The sequence below is a fragment of the Lacerta agilis genome, chromosome 1, assembly GCF_009819535.1.
Source record: "Lacerta agilis isolate rLacAgi1 chromosome 1, rLacAgi1.pri, whole genome shotgun sequence".
NCBI lineage: Eukaryota > Metazoa > Chordata > Lepidosauria > Squamata > Lacertidae > Lacerta > Lacerta agilis.
Genome location: NC_046312.1, coordinates 97,865,264 through 97,880,505, shown reverse-complemented (window position 1 = coordinate 97,880,505; position 15,242 = coordinate 97,865,264). Strand labels below are relative to the sequence as shown.

General features: G+C 41.1%; 1 protein-coding gene and 1 long non-coding RNA gene across 3 annotated transcripts in view; one reads left to right on the top strand and one right to left on the bottom strand.

Annotated features, from left to right (window-relative positions):
* Positions 1-1,582: 1,582 nt before the first annotated feature.
* The window catches only part of ARHGAP15 (Rho GTPase activating protein 15), a 365,517-nt gene continuing 351,857 nt past the window's right edge, over positions 1,583-15,242 (bottom strand). For both annotated transcript variants that reach the window (XM_033164256.1, XM_033164265.1), the window contains one exon: positions 1,583-2,838. In XM_033164256.1, the coding sequence (XP_033020147.1) occupies positions 2,655-2,838 (184 nt within the window). In that variant the 3' untranslated portion in view covers positions 1,583-2,654. The remainder of the gene's footprint in view (positions 2,839-15,242) is intronic.
* On the top strand, positions 9,724-15,138 carry LOC117054990. The gene is made up of 2 exons (XR_004427559.1): positions 9,724-9,978; positions 14,349-15,138. It is a non-coding gene; the product is annotated as an uncharacterized LOC117054990 (long non-coding RNA).

Sequence of the window (15,242 nt, the reverse complement as noted above, 5' to 3'; positions counted from 1 at the left end):
TTGTTGTAATAAGTTAGGGGGGTATACTGAATCAAATTACTATATTTGGGGGGGCACCTTCTTCTTCTGAGGCCCAGTGGCTGGAGACCACTTACCCTGCCAAGGACACCGCCCCCCCCCCACTGATATGCCTGTAGATGCTGCTGGTGGTATGCGAATGATGAGGTCAGAAATGAAGCATTTTGAGGGCAGATGTGAGTACATCATGGACGCACAGTCATAATAATAATAATTTATTTATACCCTGCCCATATGGCCGGGTTTCCCCAGCCACTCTGGGCGGCTTCCAACAGAGCATTAATCTATTAAACATTAAAAGCTTCCCTAAACAGGGCCGCCTTCAGATGTCTTCTAAAGGTCTGGTAGTTGTTTTTTTTCTTTGAAATCTGGTGGGAGGGCGTTCCACAGGGTGAGTGCCACTACCGAGAAGGCCCTCTGCCTGGTTCCCTGTAACTTGGCTTCTCGCAGTGAGGGAACCGCCAGAAGGCCCTCGGCACTGGACCTCAGTGTCCGGGCAGAATGATGGGGGTGGAGACGCTCCTTCAGGTATACTGGACCAAGCTGCCTTGTTTTCCTGACTCTCTCCTAAACAGGCCCTGAACTATTAATTTCCTCCCATGACAGCCTGTGCTTGCCCTGGCGTCTCCCCTCACCTCAATAGGATGTCTCTCTTTTAGCCATGCTTTATGTCAGCCCATGGGAAAGCCAAGATTCAAATTCTGGCATGAGCACTGCAGTTCGGCTGATATTCTGAACATTCTTATGTCCAATTCTTTCTGATTTAATTCCTGTCCAGGGGGAAATGGAAGTTCAGTGACTCAGTACATACTTTTTGCACATAATATTATTGATTTTTCTTGTAAACTGCTTGTGGGGTTGGTCCCCCCTCCATCCCAATCAAGCAGTATATACATTTTATGACCTATCTACAAATAAATAGGTAATTTAACAACCTCTTGGGGTCAGTATCTGATTCCAGCCACAAAACACCCCCTCCTTCTAGTTGATACTAAACATTGCCCAGAATGACAGAACCACGCACATGTTCAGCAAGAAGGTAATCATGCCATGCATCACCAACCCTGAGACATCTTACAACTGGACATGTGTATCCTAAAGTTTTACTTCTTTCCCTTGAATTGTTCTGACTGGCTACTGCTTGGTGTCTTTTTCTTCATTCTCACCATTCTTTACTAACGTTGTGGTTGCTTCAGCAATAGCTTAGTCCTTTTTCACTTGTGGATTCTGCATATCTTACCCATTAATCCTGGTGCTTGTAGTTGTTTAATGAAGCAGCAGCATCCTTGTACATTTATTTTCCTTGATGATCATTTTAAAACACAGCTTCAACTGCTTAACAACATAGTAGGCTGAGAAACAGTGTTGAACAATGACATTGTAATTCCTGACTATTAGATTTGATACTTGAGACATATCTCTCATACACAGCAGATTTATGCATTAATCCTATATTTGGGGGGTTATAATTGCTCAAAATATTTGCTTCTAGATCTGCATTTTCATACATTTTATTTACATGGTTTATTTTTCATTTTATGAACAAATCGATAGCCAGGCGGACTCTTTTACCACACTGGATTAGTTTTATTTATTCTCTTTGAACTTGATTAAAAAGCTGTCAAACATAAGTCTACATTTTATCAGTGGAATACTTTTACAAAACAGGGTAGGGGATGTGTATAGCTGGAAACATACATTTCAGAATAAAACAATATTTGATATATTCTAGACAGTTACCCTTTTGTTTATCCATGACAACTGAAACTAACCATCAAATGTATAAATTGATTCAAGTCTAGCCAAGTAATCCTAAGGGCATATGAAAAGGCTTTTAAAAAAAGTTCTTTCTAGATGAATTTAATGCAGTTCACCAATAAAGCATCTTCGGGAGCATAATAAAAATTTCTACAAAACATGACATAGCTGGGGAAAGAGCAAAGTCGGATAAAGTGTTGGAAAATTAAAAATGGATGTTGTATTCAAAATGAGCAATTGGGTAACTTGATGCACTGCTGCTGTTGCATTTGAAACAACGAGGCTCAGGGATTAACAGCACCCCCAACCTATGGTGATTTAGGCTGAGTTTTTGTTATAGGCCTGTGTGAAAATCTATGACAATGTTTTGAACCTGTAGCTTTCATCAATGAGAAGAAGCATTCAACACAAAATTATTTTGAGTGTACATACCTGTTATTAAGTGATAGACTGCATCACTACACCAATTTAATTGTTCGAAAAGCCAATTTAAACCCATTAACCTCCAACCCTGCTTGTCTGGGAGCGCCATTGCATATGCCTCTAAGCTATCTTTCATCTGGATTTGGCCATATTGTCAAATCCCAGCTGTAAAATGAAGGCATGCAAAATGGCAAAGCCCGGGGGGGGGGGGAGTGCTGGCAGAGAATGATTCATTCAAAGGGTTAATGCTGAGTACATATAAGCAAATATTGACAATGTATTTTTATTCCAATGTTTGGAAATTTAAAGACAAAATTGTCATTAAATTTTCACAAAACGAGGCATCTGTCACTTGAGGGGAAAAGAAATGTTTCAGAAAGATGTTTACAGAAATGTAAAAATATTAGATTCAAAGACAGATGTGAATATATTCAGTAACACTCCCTGTCTGTCTGTCAGTCTTTCTCACAGTTGAAGATCTTGGTGCACTCGCTTAACATTAGCTCAACAATCTGGTTTTGGTATAGCATGTTCACTGCCATGGAGCCTGTCTCTTTTTCAGGCCGAAGGAGTGTCGGTCCAAAAACAATCCCCAAACTCTGCTGTGACATAAGATTTACGTTCTCCTTGGCTGCTATCCTGGTGTCAAAAAAGAAAGGAATTGGTTAAAAAATGAATTCAACTAAAAGAAAAGAAACTTCACTAAACAGAAAATGCAGTGGCTCTCATTTTTCAGTGGTGCTTCAATTATAACTAAAATCTTGATTTAATTATTAGAGAGAATGAAATAGAAGTGAGAAAAAAAATGAAATGTTGGCAATATGATGAAAAAGGTCCATCTTAGGGTGGAAATGATATTTTTGGATCCAAGATAGTGGATAAACTCTATATTATTTCCTCTTAACAGGCACTGGAGCCCCTTCTTCGTATTCTCCTTGGTGGTATGTTGAAACATGTTTCTTCTCCTTCATATTCTTTCTCCTGTGGGAGCAGTTCACTGTAATAAAGGCAATTGTCTAGACAATGACACGGGTGGCGCTGTGGTTTAAACCACAGAGCCTAGGGCTTGCCAATCAGGTCAGCAGTTTAAATCCCTGCGACGGGGTGAGCTCCCGTTGCTCAGTCCCTGCTCCTGCCCCACCTAGCACGTCAAAGTGCAAGTAGATAAATAGTTACCACTCTGGCAGGAAGGTAAACGGCGTTTCCATGCGCTGCTCTGGGTTCACCAGAAGCGGCTTAGTCGTGTTGGCCACATGACCTGGAAGCTGTATGCCGGCTCCCTCGGCCAGTAAAGTGAGACGAGCGCCGCAACTCCAGAGTCATCCGCAACAGGACCTAAAAGTCAGGGGTCCCTTTACCTTTACTAGACACTACTTATGACCACATGCTGGTTTATAAACCAACATCAAGCCAGAGCTTTAATCCAGAGCCACTTCTTCATGTCCACAGTCTTCGCCTCTGCTGGGCCACCTTTCATAGAGAGCCTGCCCTGAAGCTGCAGGTGGACTGGGCCCAGCCCTGCACCCAGATCAAGTGGAGTGGGAGCTGCAGGGCAAAAATAATTTTAACATGATGAAGTATCTTATTGCCTAGGGGAGTGCACTGAGCAAAATAGAAGCCTCTTCCTAGCGAGGGGATGTCACCCAGCACAGAGCTGCAATAAGTTGGGTCCCAAAACCAGGATGTGCATCTTCTCAGATGTGTTCCTGCATGAGTCATGTGACTCACAGAACTGAAAAGACACACTTTTTATCAGGGTGAGATTGCAGCACCCAAAATGGCTGCCATACTCTCACACACGAAAAATCGGGAGTCCCGGTTTTTACCAGGATACTTGGGAGGTATGGAATTGTAATTGTTTTGATGAATTCATTGTTTGAGTTATTCATATGTTATCTGTGTTTGATATTACAGTGTTTACAATGGTTCCCCCCACAATGCTGTTGATATTATTGTGAGCTGCCTTGAGCTCAACATTTGTTGTTGGAAAACAGTAATACAAATATTAAATCACCAATAACAATAATAATTTTATAATAATTTATTATTTGTACCCCGCCCATCTGGCTGGGTCACCCCAGCCACTCTGGGAGGCCTCCAACAAACATCAAAATACATTAAAATATTACAGATTAAAAACTTCCCTAAACACCAGGTGTTCAGGGAATGCTTGTCATAGTGTTACTGATGTACCTCCATGCCAACCCCCATGTGGCCACAGGAGTGACAGTAACACAACTCACTGCCATCTTCGCTTGGCCCTCTGGGAGATATTTTAACATTGGGTGGGTAACTGTGTTTCTTTTGAATGAGATTGCATTCTATGTAAATTAAGATGGTGGTAGGGCACTGTGGATGGAATTGAAGCTTGGCTCCCATCAAAAGTAGTACCACTGCTCACCCACTACTAAAACGCCATCCCGGGCCCCACCTGGTGCTAGGTCTGGCCTGTATGCTGCTTACTACCCATGAGTGTTCCAAAATTCATGCAGAGTGCCAAATTCAATGTGGTCCTGGGCTTCTGGATGGGAGTTTTGAGCCCAGTATGCTATCTGCAGTCAGGTTGTCTTCTAGGTGATGCAACATGACCATTACAGTTTCACAGAATTTTTCTTTCCTTTTTACATTTTCCACTTGAAAAGTGTTAACATTTGAATTGGCCCCAAACAGCAATAACTTACAGTGTGAATGATTGCTGATAAACGATTGTTAGCACAGTTCAAGCAGCAAGGCTTTCAAGACAAAAAGCAAGACAATTCCGTTTAAACGATAGGGCTTTAAAGACAACCTTCAGTAATGCAACCTAAGACATTTTGGACACCGTTACATTTATAACTAAGAGCTGACCGCTCAGTTTTATTTCTCATCCATTCTGCATGTGGTACAAGAAACACAGACACACTACCCAAATTTCTCTGCAAGGCATCTTATTGAAGAGACATCATAAATGGACACTTTTCAAAGAAAAATTCCAGAGAAATCAGTATAGCTACCACCTTGCAGCAAGGTAGGGAGGGCCTGGCCTTTAATCTTCAGCAATCTTGTCTAACATGAGGGAGTGCAGTAGACTCACCAGCTGCTTATGAACTGCACTCCAAACTATGACAGTGCCATTCTAATACATCTGTCATGCTCCATTGAACAGCTTCAACTTCATATAGAGATGTTTTATTTAAACTATGTATGTAAGGTTGCTGGAGTAGAAAGAGTTTACTACGAAAATGTTATGAACGCACATATATCACTAGCAAAGAATGGGCCTAAGGCTGCAATGCTATGCACTCTTACCGGGGAGTAACTCCCATTGAACTCTGTTGGACTTACACTGTAAACATAAGCATAAACTATTCACTGAAAAAGCTTTATTTTAATGACACTTCTTGCTCTTTAAAAATAATTTATTGTTCTACTAAGGGAACACAGATGACAAATGGTATCTACAAGATGGCAACCTGCAACTGACTGTGTTCTGCTAACCTACCAGAAAGGCTTTATAAAAGATTCTTTCTTTCTGCCCTGAACTCCGTTTCTAGTTTAGAAGCTGCTCCAAATGGCAATAGAAGAAGGGGGGAAGAGGAAAAAAACGATGTCTCATCTGTTCCATGCCTTAGAGAAAGGTCTCTTATCAAATCAGTGGGTGGGGGTCATGTAGTGAGCACTGCCTTGTGATGGAAGCCTGCCAATCTTCCAGTTTACCACATTCCCTCAACACACAAACTTATTTAAGGCAAAAAAAAAAAATTAGTAAAGTCACATATAAATAGGAAGCATTACTGGAGTACAGTCTCATGCCTGTAGCCTTGGTGTCCATTACAAAAAACACACTCCATATGGCACTAATCAGACGGGCTTAATTAATAGTTTCTTAAATATAACATCTTTATCATAATGAAATGGAGGCTTCACAAACGATTGTGTGGAGTATGGTAATATTAACTCTGCTCTGCTAATCTGGGTACAGGTTGAAGATGTAACCAATTGGAAAGAAATGGTGCCCTCTTTTGTACTGCTTGCACCTGCCACTTTCCAATATGCAGGCAAGACTTTGTGTTGGGGGAAGTGCGTACTACTCCTGTGTGGTGCAGGAATGTTTTCTTACAGTCAACTAACCATTAAATCACAGGCTCGGTAAAACAGACTAAAGAACTGACAATTGTAATAGATATGAGAGAGATGCTAATGTTTAAAAACATTGGCACCACCAAGAAAAAATACTCAAGAGGGGTTTTCAAAGAACCACCTGAAAACCGTTTTACAAGAATACAAGATTATATCTTTTATCTAAAACATGCACAACCATTTTCACCTCAGTGGGATTACAGGTACAATATCTTGCTTTAAAAGGATGTATAGCAAGGAATAGCAACTGGGATGTCCCAAAGTTCAGTCCTGGATTTCAGTGGTGCAGGAAATTTCCAAAATAACGAAACAGGCAATGGAAGCAACTCCAGAACTAGCCCTATTAAATATCTTCCACGACAACAACACACATGCAAACATGACAAGGAACTCATAAGTCACTTACTTGCATCTGCTAGAACTAACGTTAACTAGACACTGGGGTAAAAGGTAAAGGACCCTGGACGGTTAAGTCCAATCAAAGAAGTCTATGGGGTTGTGGTGCTCATCTCACTTTCAGGCTGAGGGAGCCAGCGTTGTCCACAGACAGCTTTCCAAGCCACGTGGCCAGCATGACTAAACCAACTTCCGGCACAACAGAAAACTGTCACGGAAACCGCCTTACCTTTCCGCTGCAGCAGTCTATTTATCTACTTGCACTGGCGTGCTTTTGAACTGCTAGGTTGGCAGGAGCTGGGACAGAGTAACGGGAGCTCATGTCACAGGGATTCAAACCACCCAACCTTCTGATCAGCAAGCCCAAGAGGCTCAGTGATTTAGACCACAGTGCCACCCGCGTCCCTGCAGACACTGAAAAGACCATCAGGAGGGAACATAGACCACTTGTATGAAAATGTATGGGAAACCGCCTATTAGAAAAGTTAATCTACAAACTCAACTAACACAGGAACAAGCAAGGAGGACACCTTCACCCTGCTATGGTTCCCCTTTATCACATGCACAACAGGGAAATGACCTATTCCCCCCCCCACAAACAGCTTACAAACCAATATGGCTAACTGACTCAACAACCTACTCCCCCTACACACAAACAAGCCACACTGCAATTAACTGAATGAAACCAACCAGGCTCATGACACCTAACCTCTCAAATTATCTATAAAAATAAATAAAACCATAAATGACCTACCTGTGTGATGCTGACCAAACACCTACACTAATAATTGGCAATAAAATGAAAGAACAATATCCAATCTCTCTTTCCCCCTCTCTTTCTCCCCAAATGCAAGATGTCTATGACAAAAAGTGTTTCTCACTAAATGTAAACAAACGGTCTGAATTGAAAGTGGAAACAATATGTGTACCTTTCCCTGTTTCTCGTGCAACACAAAAAACTAAAAAAAAAGGATGTATAACATGTGAAAATCTGAATGTGTCCCCCTCCCCCATCTTGGGGACATGAGGGAAACGATACATGAACCTGCTGGCATCAGACCTACATGCCACCTGAGGTATGTCAGTGAAAAAAGAGGCCTTTTGTGTGGTGACATCCAAAACAAGACTTGCAATGCCCTCTCAAAAGAATGTTGACTCCCCCTTCCCCTTAATGACTGCATAGCAAAAATCTCTTATACTTCAAGGAATGGCTTTTTGAGCTATCACTGAATTTTACCCGCATCTACTTCCTGGCAAGTTCAGCTTGATGGATTTGGGGTCACAAATATCTCACCTATTCATACAACTATTGGGCACCCCATAGTTGCAGTGAAGAAATGGCATGTGTCCATTTGTCCAACCTACGATGAACCATTCGTCATCAGTAGCTGCGAAGATTTCAGCTCCTTTAGCCAACACATGGCTAAAACCTGAATTCTGCACATAGCAGGAGGCATAGATAACTCAGTTTCCCCCTTAAGTGGGAAGTCTTTATTATGGCCACCAAGTTCCGAAATGGTCTTGGAGTAGCCATTTACTCTTATACCATCCTGATCAGAATCACCAGAGGCAAGTGGTTCACATGGAGGCCCTCTTCTTAAATACCCACCAAGCTGAAGAGGAGGGTAGACTAGATCCTTTACCCATAAAATACAAATCTTCTAACTGCAAAGTGTTTTATGATGCAGGGGAGGGGCTTCAGTCATTTGATTGTCATCTCTTTTTATGAAGTAATGCAGTCTACGGTAGGGCACAAACGGAGCCCTTAAATATATTTGATACCATATATTTAGTTTGTTCTTCAACCCAGTGAGATACTTTGCCACCTCAACTTTTCCAGGGGAAACTAACTAACTACCTACCTACCTAACTAACTAAAATTTCTTTCCAGTAGCACCTTAGAGACCAACTTAGTTTGTTATTGGTATGAGCTTTCGTGTTCATGCACACTTGTTCTTTTCCTAAGACCTCTAGCTTGCCAGGCACCATCTCCACTGGAGGCATATACGGTATTATGCTCTGCATACTTAACAATGTTCCATATTAGCATGCCACTGCTGGACATATCTACATTCACACAAGTATTTTAGAAGTTCTTACCCTCTACTTGGCCTTTTGTTTTATTTATTTAAAAGAGTTTTAAGTCTAGTTTCCCGAGGACGGCTTCCATATAAAATGCAAAACAACAACAAATATATTACAAAATCCCCAAGCTGTACCAAAATATAGGAACCATAAAACCAGCCATACTAAAAGAGGACTGATTCAACTCAACATAATACCATTTAAGACATGTTAATCCTTAAAGACCTTGCATCTGATTAAAACATTGAAGGACTGCAGCAATTTTTTACTGAAAAGCTATCTGAACTAGAGGAGCCATTAATGGCCCCTTAAAGGCCTGCAAAGAAAAAGCCACCTGCACATTACATCTGGGTGGGAGAGAGTTCCATAGTCACGGTGGGGCCACTGATGACAAGGCCCCATTGCTCAAGTCCCCACTCCCACCTTTCTGGAGTGCGAAAGTCACATGACTTTTCCTTCCTCTGCTACTTTTAACACAGGTATGGTAGTTGCCCCAGAAATTATGAGTGAGGAGCAGGACATACAAGTTTTTGACAAACACACAAAGGATTTGATTTTGGGTGGTAAAACATGTTACTTTTGCTGTCTGTCTTAGACCAGCAGAGAGCAAAGGCAAGAATAAAATGAAAAGACTGAACCATTAGTAGAGCAAAGCAAATGTTGCTGTTGTTTATATTTGAGGACTATAGCAGAAGCTATTTCATTTCAATTTCATTGCAGATTATCTATGATGCCTTTCATTCCAAAAGGAAGTCCAATGCAGCTCACAATAACGTATCAGAAGTAATATATTAGTATTTTAAAAGTGCACTGAAACAACATGGAAAAAATCAGACAATAAAAATAACCTATCCAATAACCAGTGTAAGAGAATGCCTTGCATTACATTACAGACCCAGCGCTGTTTCTGGAATAAGCCTGAATTGTTTGCACCCATTTGAGGAGAGCAATCTTTATAGTCATGCTGCTTGTAATTTTACTATAGGTTTGTTCCAGCTTTCTGAGTGGTTGATGCCAGCCGTTGTTACAACAATTCACCTGCCTATGCAGACTACTGCTAATTAGCAACGTCAGTCCCACAGAAGCAGCACCCTGCAGGAAGGGATCCTTATCCAGAAGCTGGGATGCAAAAAAAAAGTGAAGGATGGCTATATGAGAAATGCACACTGGCTGCCTGCAGTAAGTAATAGCTGGTGAAGTTTTCCTGTTGTTTGCTAGGTACAGAACACTCCAAGAATCTAGATCAGGGGTCGACAACCTGCGGCCCATGGGTTGTTTAAATGGCCCATGAGCCGCCCCCAAACCGAGCTGCCCGCTTGACGAGTCCCCACATGCTGCTCTAAACCGGCGCAGCGCGGAGCTGGAACTCACTTCCACGGTGCAGAAAATCGCATCTCCACGGGAGTGAACTGGCCCAGGCGACCCCAACCTAGATAATAGTCAATTGTCTATTTTACTTGAAATAGTAGAGTAAGAATATTCCTTGGATTTACAGTTGTGGATAATATAGTTAACTTCACTTGGTGCAGTGAGAGTTGATTAATCTTACAGAAATCCCCATTAGTTCCAATATTCGATAGCTTGACCAGAAGTGGATCTACTATGAAACTTATGAAGCTTAAGTTTCAGGGTCCTTAATCCAGAGGGGGCCCATAAGCAACTTTAGTCCACAGTGCTTTAAAATGTTGGGTCTAGTAGACCTAATTGAGTTGCACACTCAAAAACTATAAGGCAGAGCTTTCAAATTTATTATGTTTGGTGACACACTTTTTAGACATGCATCATTTCACAACACAGTAATTCAGTTTTAAACCGGAGGTTAAACTAACCCCTTTCCAGCCCTGAGAAGAGTGTGGGGAGCATTCAAGCGACACACCTACACACTGCAGCCAACACACTAACGTGTTGCAACACACAGTTTGGAAAGTTCTGCTGTAAGGCGTAGGGAATTTTATTCACACCAGTGACTTTGACCTGTGAGATAATCCAGTATAGAAATTGTAATCAAAATCTGAGATGTTGGTAGTTATTTTTGTTTTGTTTTGTGATGATCTGTCGTGGAACAAGCCCCTGAGAAATGGCAGGTATTAAGATTCTTGGTCACAGTGACTTTTCTGTACATTTTCTGGTAAGTTGGGTGTTAGGGGTTGAGAAGTAATCTAAGCTTGAAATAAAATCTCGTTTGCAAAAATATATAATAATGCCAGTTAAATGCATTGTAGGCACAAATATATCTGAGAGGAAAAGTATGATCGCCAAATGGGCTGCAATATTTGGACCTCCTATCAATCCTTAAGTTGCTATTATGGCTCAGGATCTATTTGAAAGCAAGACGTTGTTTCTTTATGTGGGAAGAGTTCAACATTCATACCTTATCTGTGCCAATGTTCTGGAAAATAACCTAGTTGTAAGATGTCCTGCCCTACAAAATGATAGTGTTAAGTAAGCAAGTTAATATGTTACTAGAGGCACAGCCTATTGCAGAACCAAACATGCAGAAACAAATAAAGGACATTTAAGAAAAGATGTAACATTTTCTGAATTTGTACCAAAAATAAAATACACAATTCAAAACAGCTAGAGAGCAAACTTATAAATCACCCTAAAAATACATCTACCATGCTAACCATTTTTAAATGCAATTTATTCTGTATAAATCACAGTTGGTTTAAAATAGCATTTGCTTTCTAAGCTACTCAGTCCCTACTTTTGCTGGCTTCCTAGGTATAAGATGCCACGCAGGGTCTTGGCTGCTCATGGGTGGTTGGGGGCGGGGGGGGGGGTAGTTACATTCTTCTCTAGTTCAGATTAAATTCCAAACCAAAGATGTATGAAGATGTTTATATTTGCCTTTCTATTGAAAGTGAACATTACATGTCAGGAAGTCTTTCTATTCCAAGCCAAGTGATGTGAACTTTGGCAGCATCTCCACCTCAACAGTTTTATTTCAAAGAAAGTCTCTTTGAATTTGTCTTACCATGGAAAGTATATCAGTTTAAGGCTGGGGGTACAAGACTGCATGCTTGGCTCTTGATGCAGAAATCCTTGTATGTGGAATACCCTCAGTATCCAGGCCAATACCATCAATGACAAGTAGATCCACTCCACCACTGAAACATATACTGTATCACTGATTCAGGAGTACACCATGCACACATCTGCAGGATCCATGCAACACTTTTCTTTTCTTTTCTTTTCTTTTTTGCAGAAAGGAGATCCATGTACAGAACTGAATCTGTGCCTGAACTAACCTTTTCAGAAATGGAGTCTGAAGAACTAAGGCAAATAGTGTTGACAAGGCCGCCTTGACAAATTGAAAATTAGCAAGTCACAGAGTTCTGAAAGTTCTTATAGAACTTGATATTCAAACAAATACGTAACTTGTAACTAAGACTGGCCTCCACATCTGAGGAATTGTAAGTGGCCAATGTAACACTAAATAATAATAATAATAATAATAATAATAATAATAATAATAATAGGCATCTGGGGGAATGCAGGAAGCCCAGATAAGTTGGAATATCTGTTCTAGATATATTTGTGAAACCATGATTAAAGATAAAATTATCAAGCATATAAAAAGAACAAGTCTTGCTAATGTAAAATCAGCATGGGTTCCGAAATAGTAAATCCTGGCTTTATGAAGAATAAGGCAATCAATGACTGTAAGTCCTGCTGGTTATATATTACCTCCATGGTCAAGGCATGATACCAGTTGCTGGGGAATGATGGTAGGACCTGCCTTGTGGGCTTCTCATAGGCATTTGTTTTGGTCACTGTGGGAGACAGGATGCTGTACTATGTAAGGTTTTGGTTTGGTCCATCAGAGCTCTTATTATGCCTCCCCTTCTGTTCTTTTCATGTTTTATTGCAGGATTGAGGGTTTTTCTCCAAACTGCTTGGCGGAGGGTTTTTCCACATAGCATGGACATTCTTGGTAGCATGCTCCTTGGTTGATAAACCAAATCATGAGGATGATTTTAGTTCACTTAATTAATACAGCAGGATGGCTGAGATCAGGAATAGGGCAGGAACCCCAATAATGGACCATGCATACAAGTGGAAGGAGCTTGGATCCAGAGGTGCTTCTTCAAAGGGAAGTCTGGAAGGCAGAAGGTGATTTCTGCCAATTGCTCCTTCCCCCAACAGCCCCTCCCACTCTCACTTCTCACCCATGCTATTCCTCAATATTTCAGAGGAGATTTGTGGGGAATTGGTACAGGGAAGCTCAGTTCAGCTGGAATCCTGCATGGGCTCATGAGCTATGTGGCCACTTTGGTTTGCTCTACATACAATGAGCACAATGGCAGTGCAAAGTAACAGAGGAAGAAAACCTTGGCTTCATCTAAACAACCTCTCTAAACAGCAAGAGCATGGTGAACAAATGCATGTGAAAGCCTAATTAGTTCCTGGAACCTCTGTCATGTCTAATGTAAGCATATGCCTCTGTTCAGTCATTAATTAACCCTGGTGAGAATAAATGGCTTCCTTCTGAACATTTTCTTCCACTGGTAACCGGATTAAATGCTAGTTTGCATTCCCTGGAAAAGCACCAATGCCTCTTCCCATGTGGAACCCTTTGTCACTTGGAAAGGTGTTCCGATTGGCTAAAAATCCTGTTGACCAGTTGTGCAACTCTGCAGTGGACAACTTCTTGTTATTGCTACTAACAACTCATTACTTATGTCCCTTTGCCATTTAGTGTCTCCCAGAATGTCATTTAGTGTCTCCTACAAAACGCAATAGCACTCTGTCTCTCACAAAATGATCCTTTCTCTTAGCAACTGTCAACCATAAGGAAACCTCTTTCCTATAACTGGGCACCCCCCAGACACCAAAATTGTTTGGCTTCTTTGATTCCCCAGGAGGCTGCTGTAGGTGTGTCTCTTTTCTTCAAGCTATCTCAACGCCATAGATGCCTAGGACAGCAGACCTCTCTTCAATTACAGCTAGATCCTTTCTCTGGTCTCCTCTCTCCATCTTCTTGCCTCTCTACCATGTTTGTTGTTTCTCTCAGGTTAGTCAGGACCTCTCATGGAAACACCATCTAAGGTTTCTCCCTTAAGGAAGCTTTCTGTTTTAGGAACCACTTTAGGAGCGTTCTATGAAAACCAGCACTGGTGACTGTACTTAGCTCAAGGGCAAACTATGAAGGCATCTGCCCATTCTATCCACTGTTTGATCCTTTTTTTCTGATTGCTCACTATCAAAGACACACAGGCAGATTGGCGACCAACCAATTTGTGCCCAGCCACAATCTTGCACCTGCAGGCAGCGGTTCAACTCAGGGACCCATCTCCTTTCTCTCTCCCTTCCTTGAGACAGGAAGTAACTTAGCATTTCATTCCATCCTACAACTTGCACCTTTCCAATTTCTCTACCCTTGGTGCCTTCTTATCAATATATTTCCCAAAGGGGGAGTAAAAACCTAATTGCACCTCCTCAGAGAAGCTTTGACCCAACTCTGCATTTTTGTTGCACTCACATTAACCAAACTAGAGTCAATGTTTTAAAGTATTGTTTTTCAAATTACGTTCTGGGGATCCCAGAATGCCTTGGAAGCTTCTCAGAGATTCCTCATGAGAAGATCAACAATTGCAGCATTCCCAGAAGACAGAAATGTTAGACATAATCTAAGTGTACTCTTGGATCAAGCATGGTGATGGGAAGACCCAACAGGCCTGTACAATGCTCTCCTTGGACTGAATGGGAAACGTCCACCTATTTCTTGCCTATTCTGTCTAATTTCCTATTCATGGGGGAATGTGGTCTCATTTGCTTGTGGAAGGACAGATAATTAGAATCATAGCTGGTTTTATAACCTTTGGCCATGGAGCTGTTGAGCTTACTTGTTTTTCATTCTGTTGTCCAGTCTAGTGAATAACACTGCCTAGGCACAGCTGATATGTATATATCCCAGTAGGCAACAGATACTTCTCTATGAATTTAGCTTTAAGTTTTGAAATTTACTTTCATTCTTTTAGTCCCAGACTGCCTGAAGCCACATTTCCTTGCAACATTAAAAAATAAAGAGCACTTAGGTAACAATCTCACTTTGAATCAAGAACTGCAAACACAGAAAGCTTTATCATCAACACAACACATCCAAAAATGTCTTTGTAAAATAAATCAAATTATATGAGTTAATTGATTCCAGGGAACATCAGCAACTGCAGGTGGAAAACAAGTAACAGGATGTTTATTAATGAAGGGCTATTAATCAAAATTGACAATACCAATCCGTGTTCCTTTAAATTTCAGTGCTACCTGCACTGGACATGGACATATTTTTTTCCCTTTCTAAATACGGATTTGTAAGAAAAATAAAGATTAACTCTTGGGATTTCAGCTGGAGATAGAAGGCTGTTTGTTTAAATGCTGAAGGAATATCCTAAATCCAATTTGACAGGCAAAGGCAAAGATGCCAGGGGTAATTAATTAGC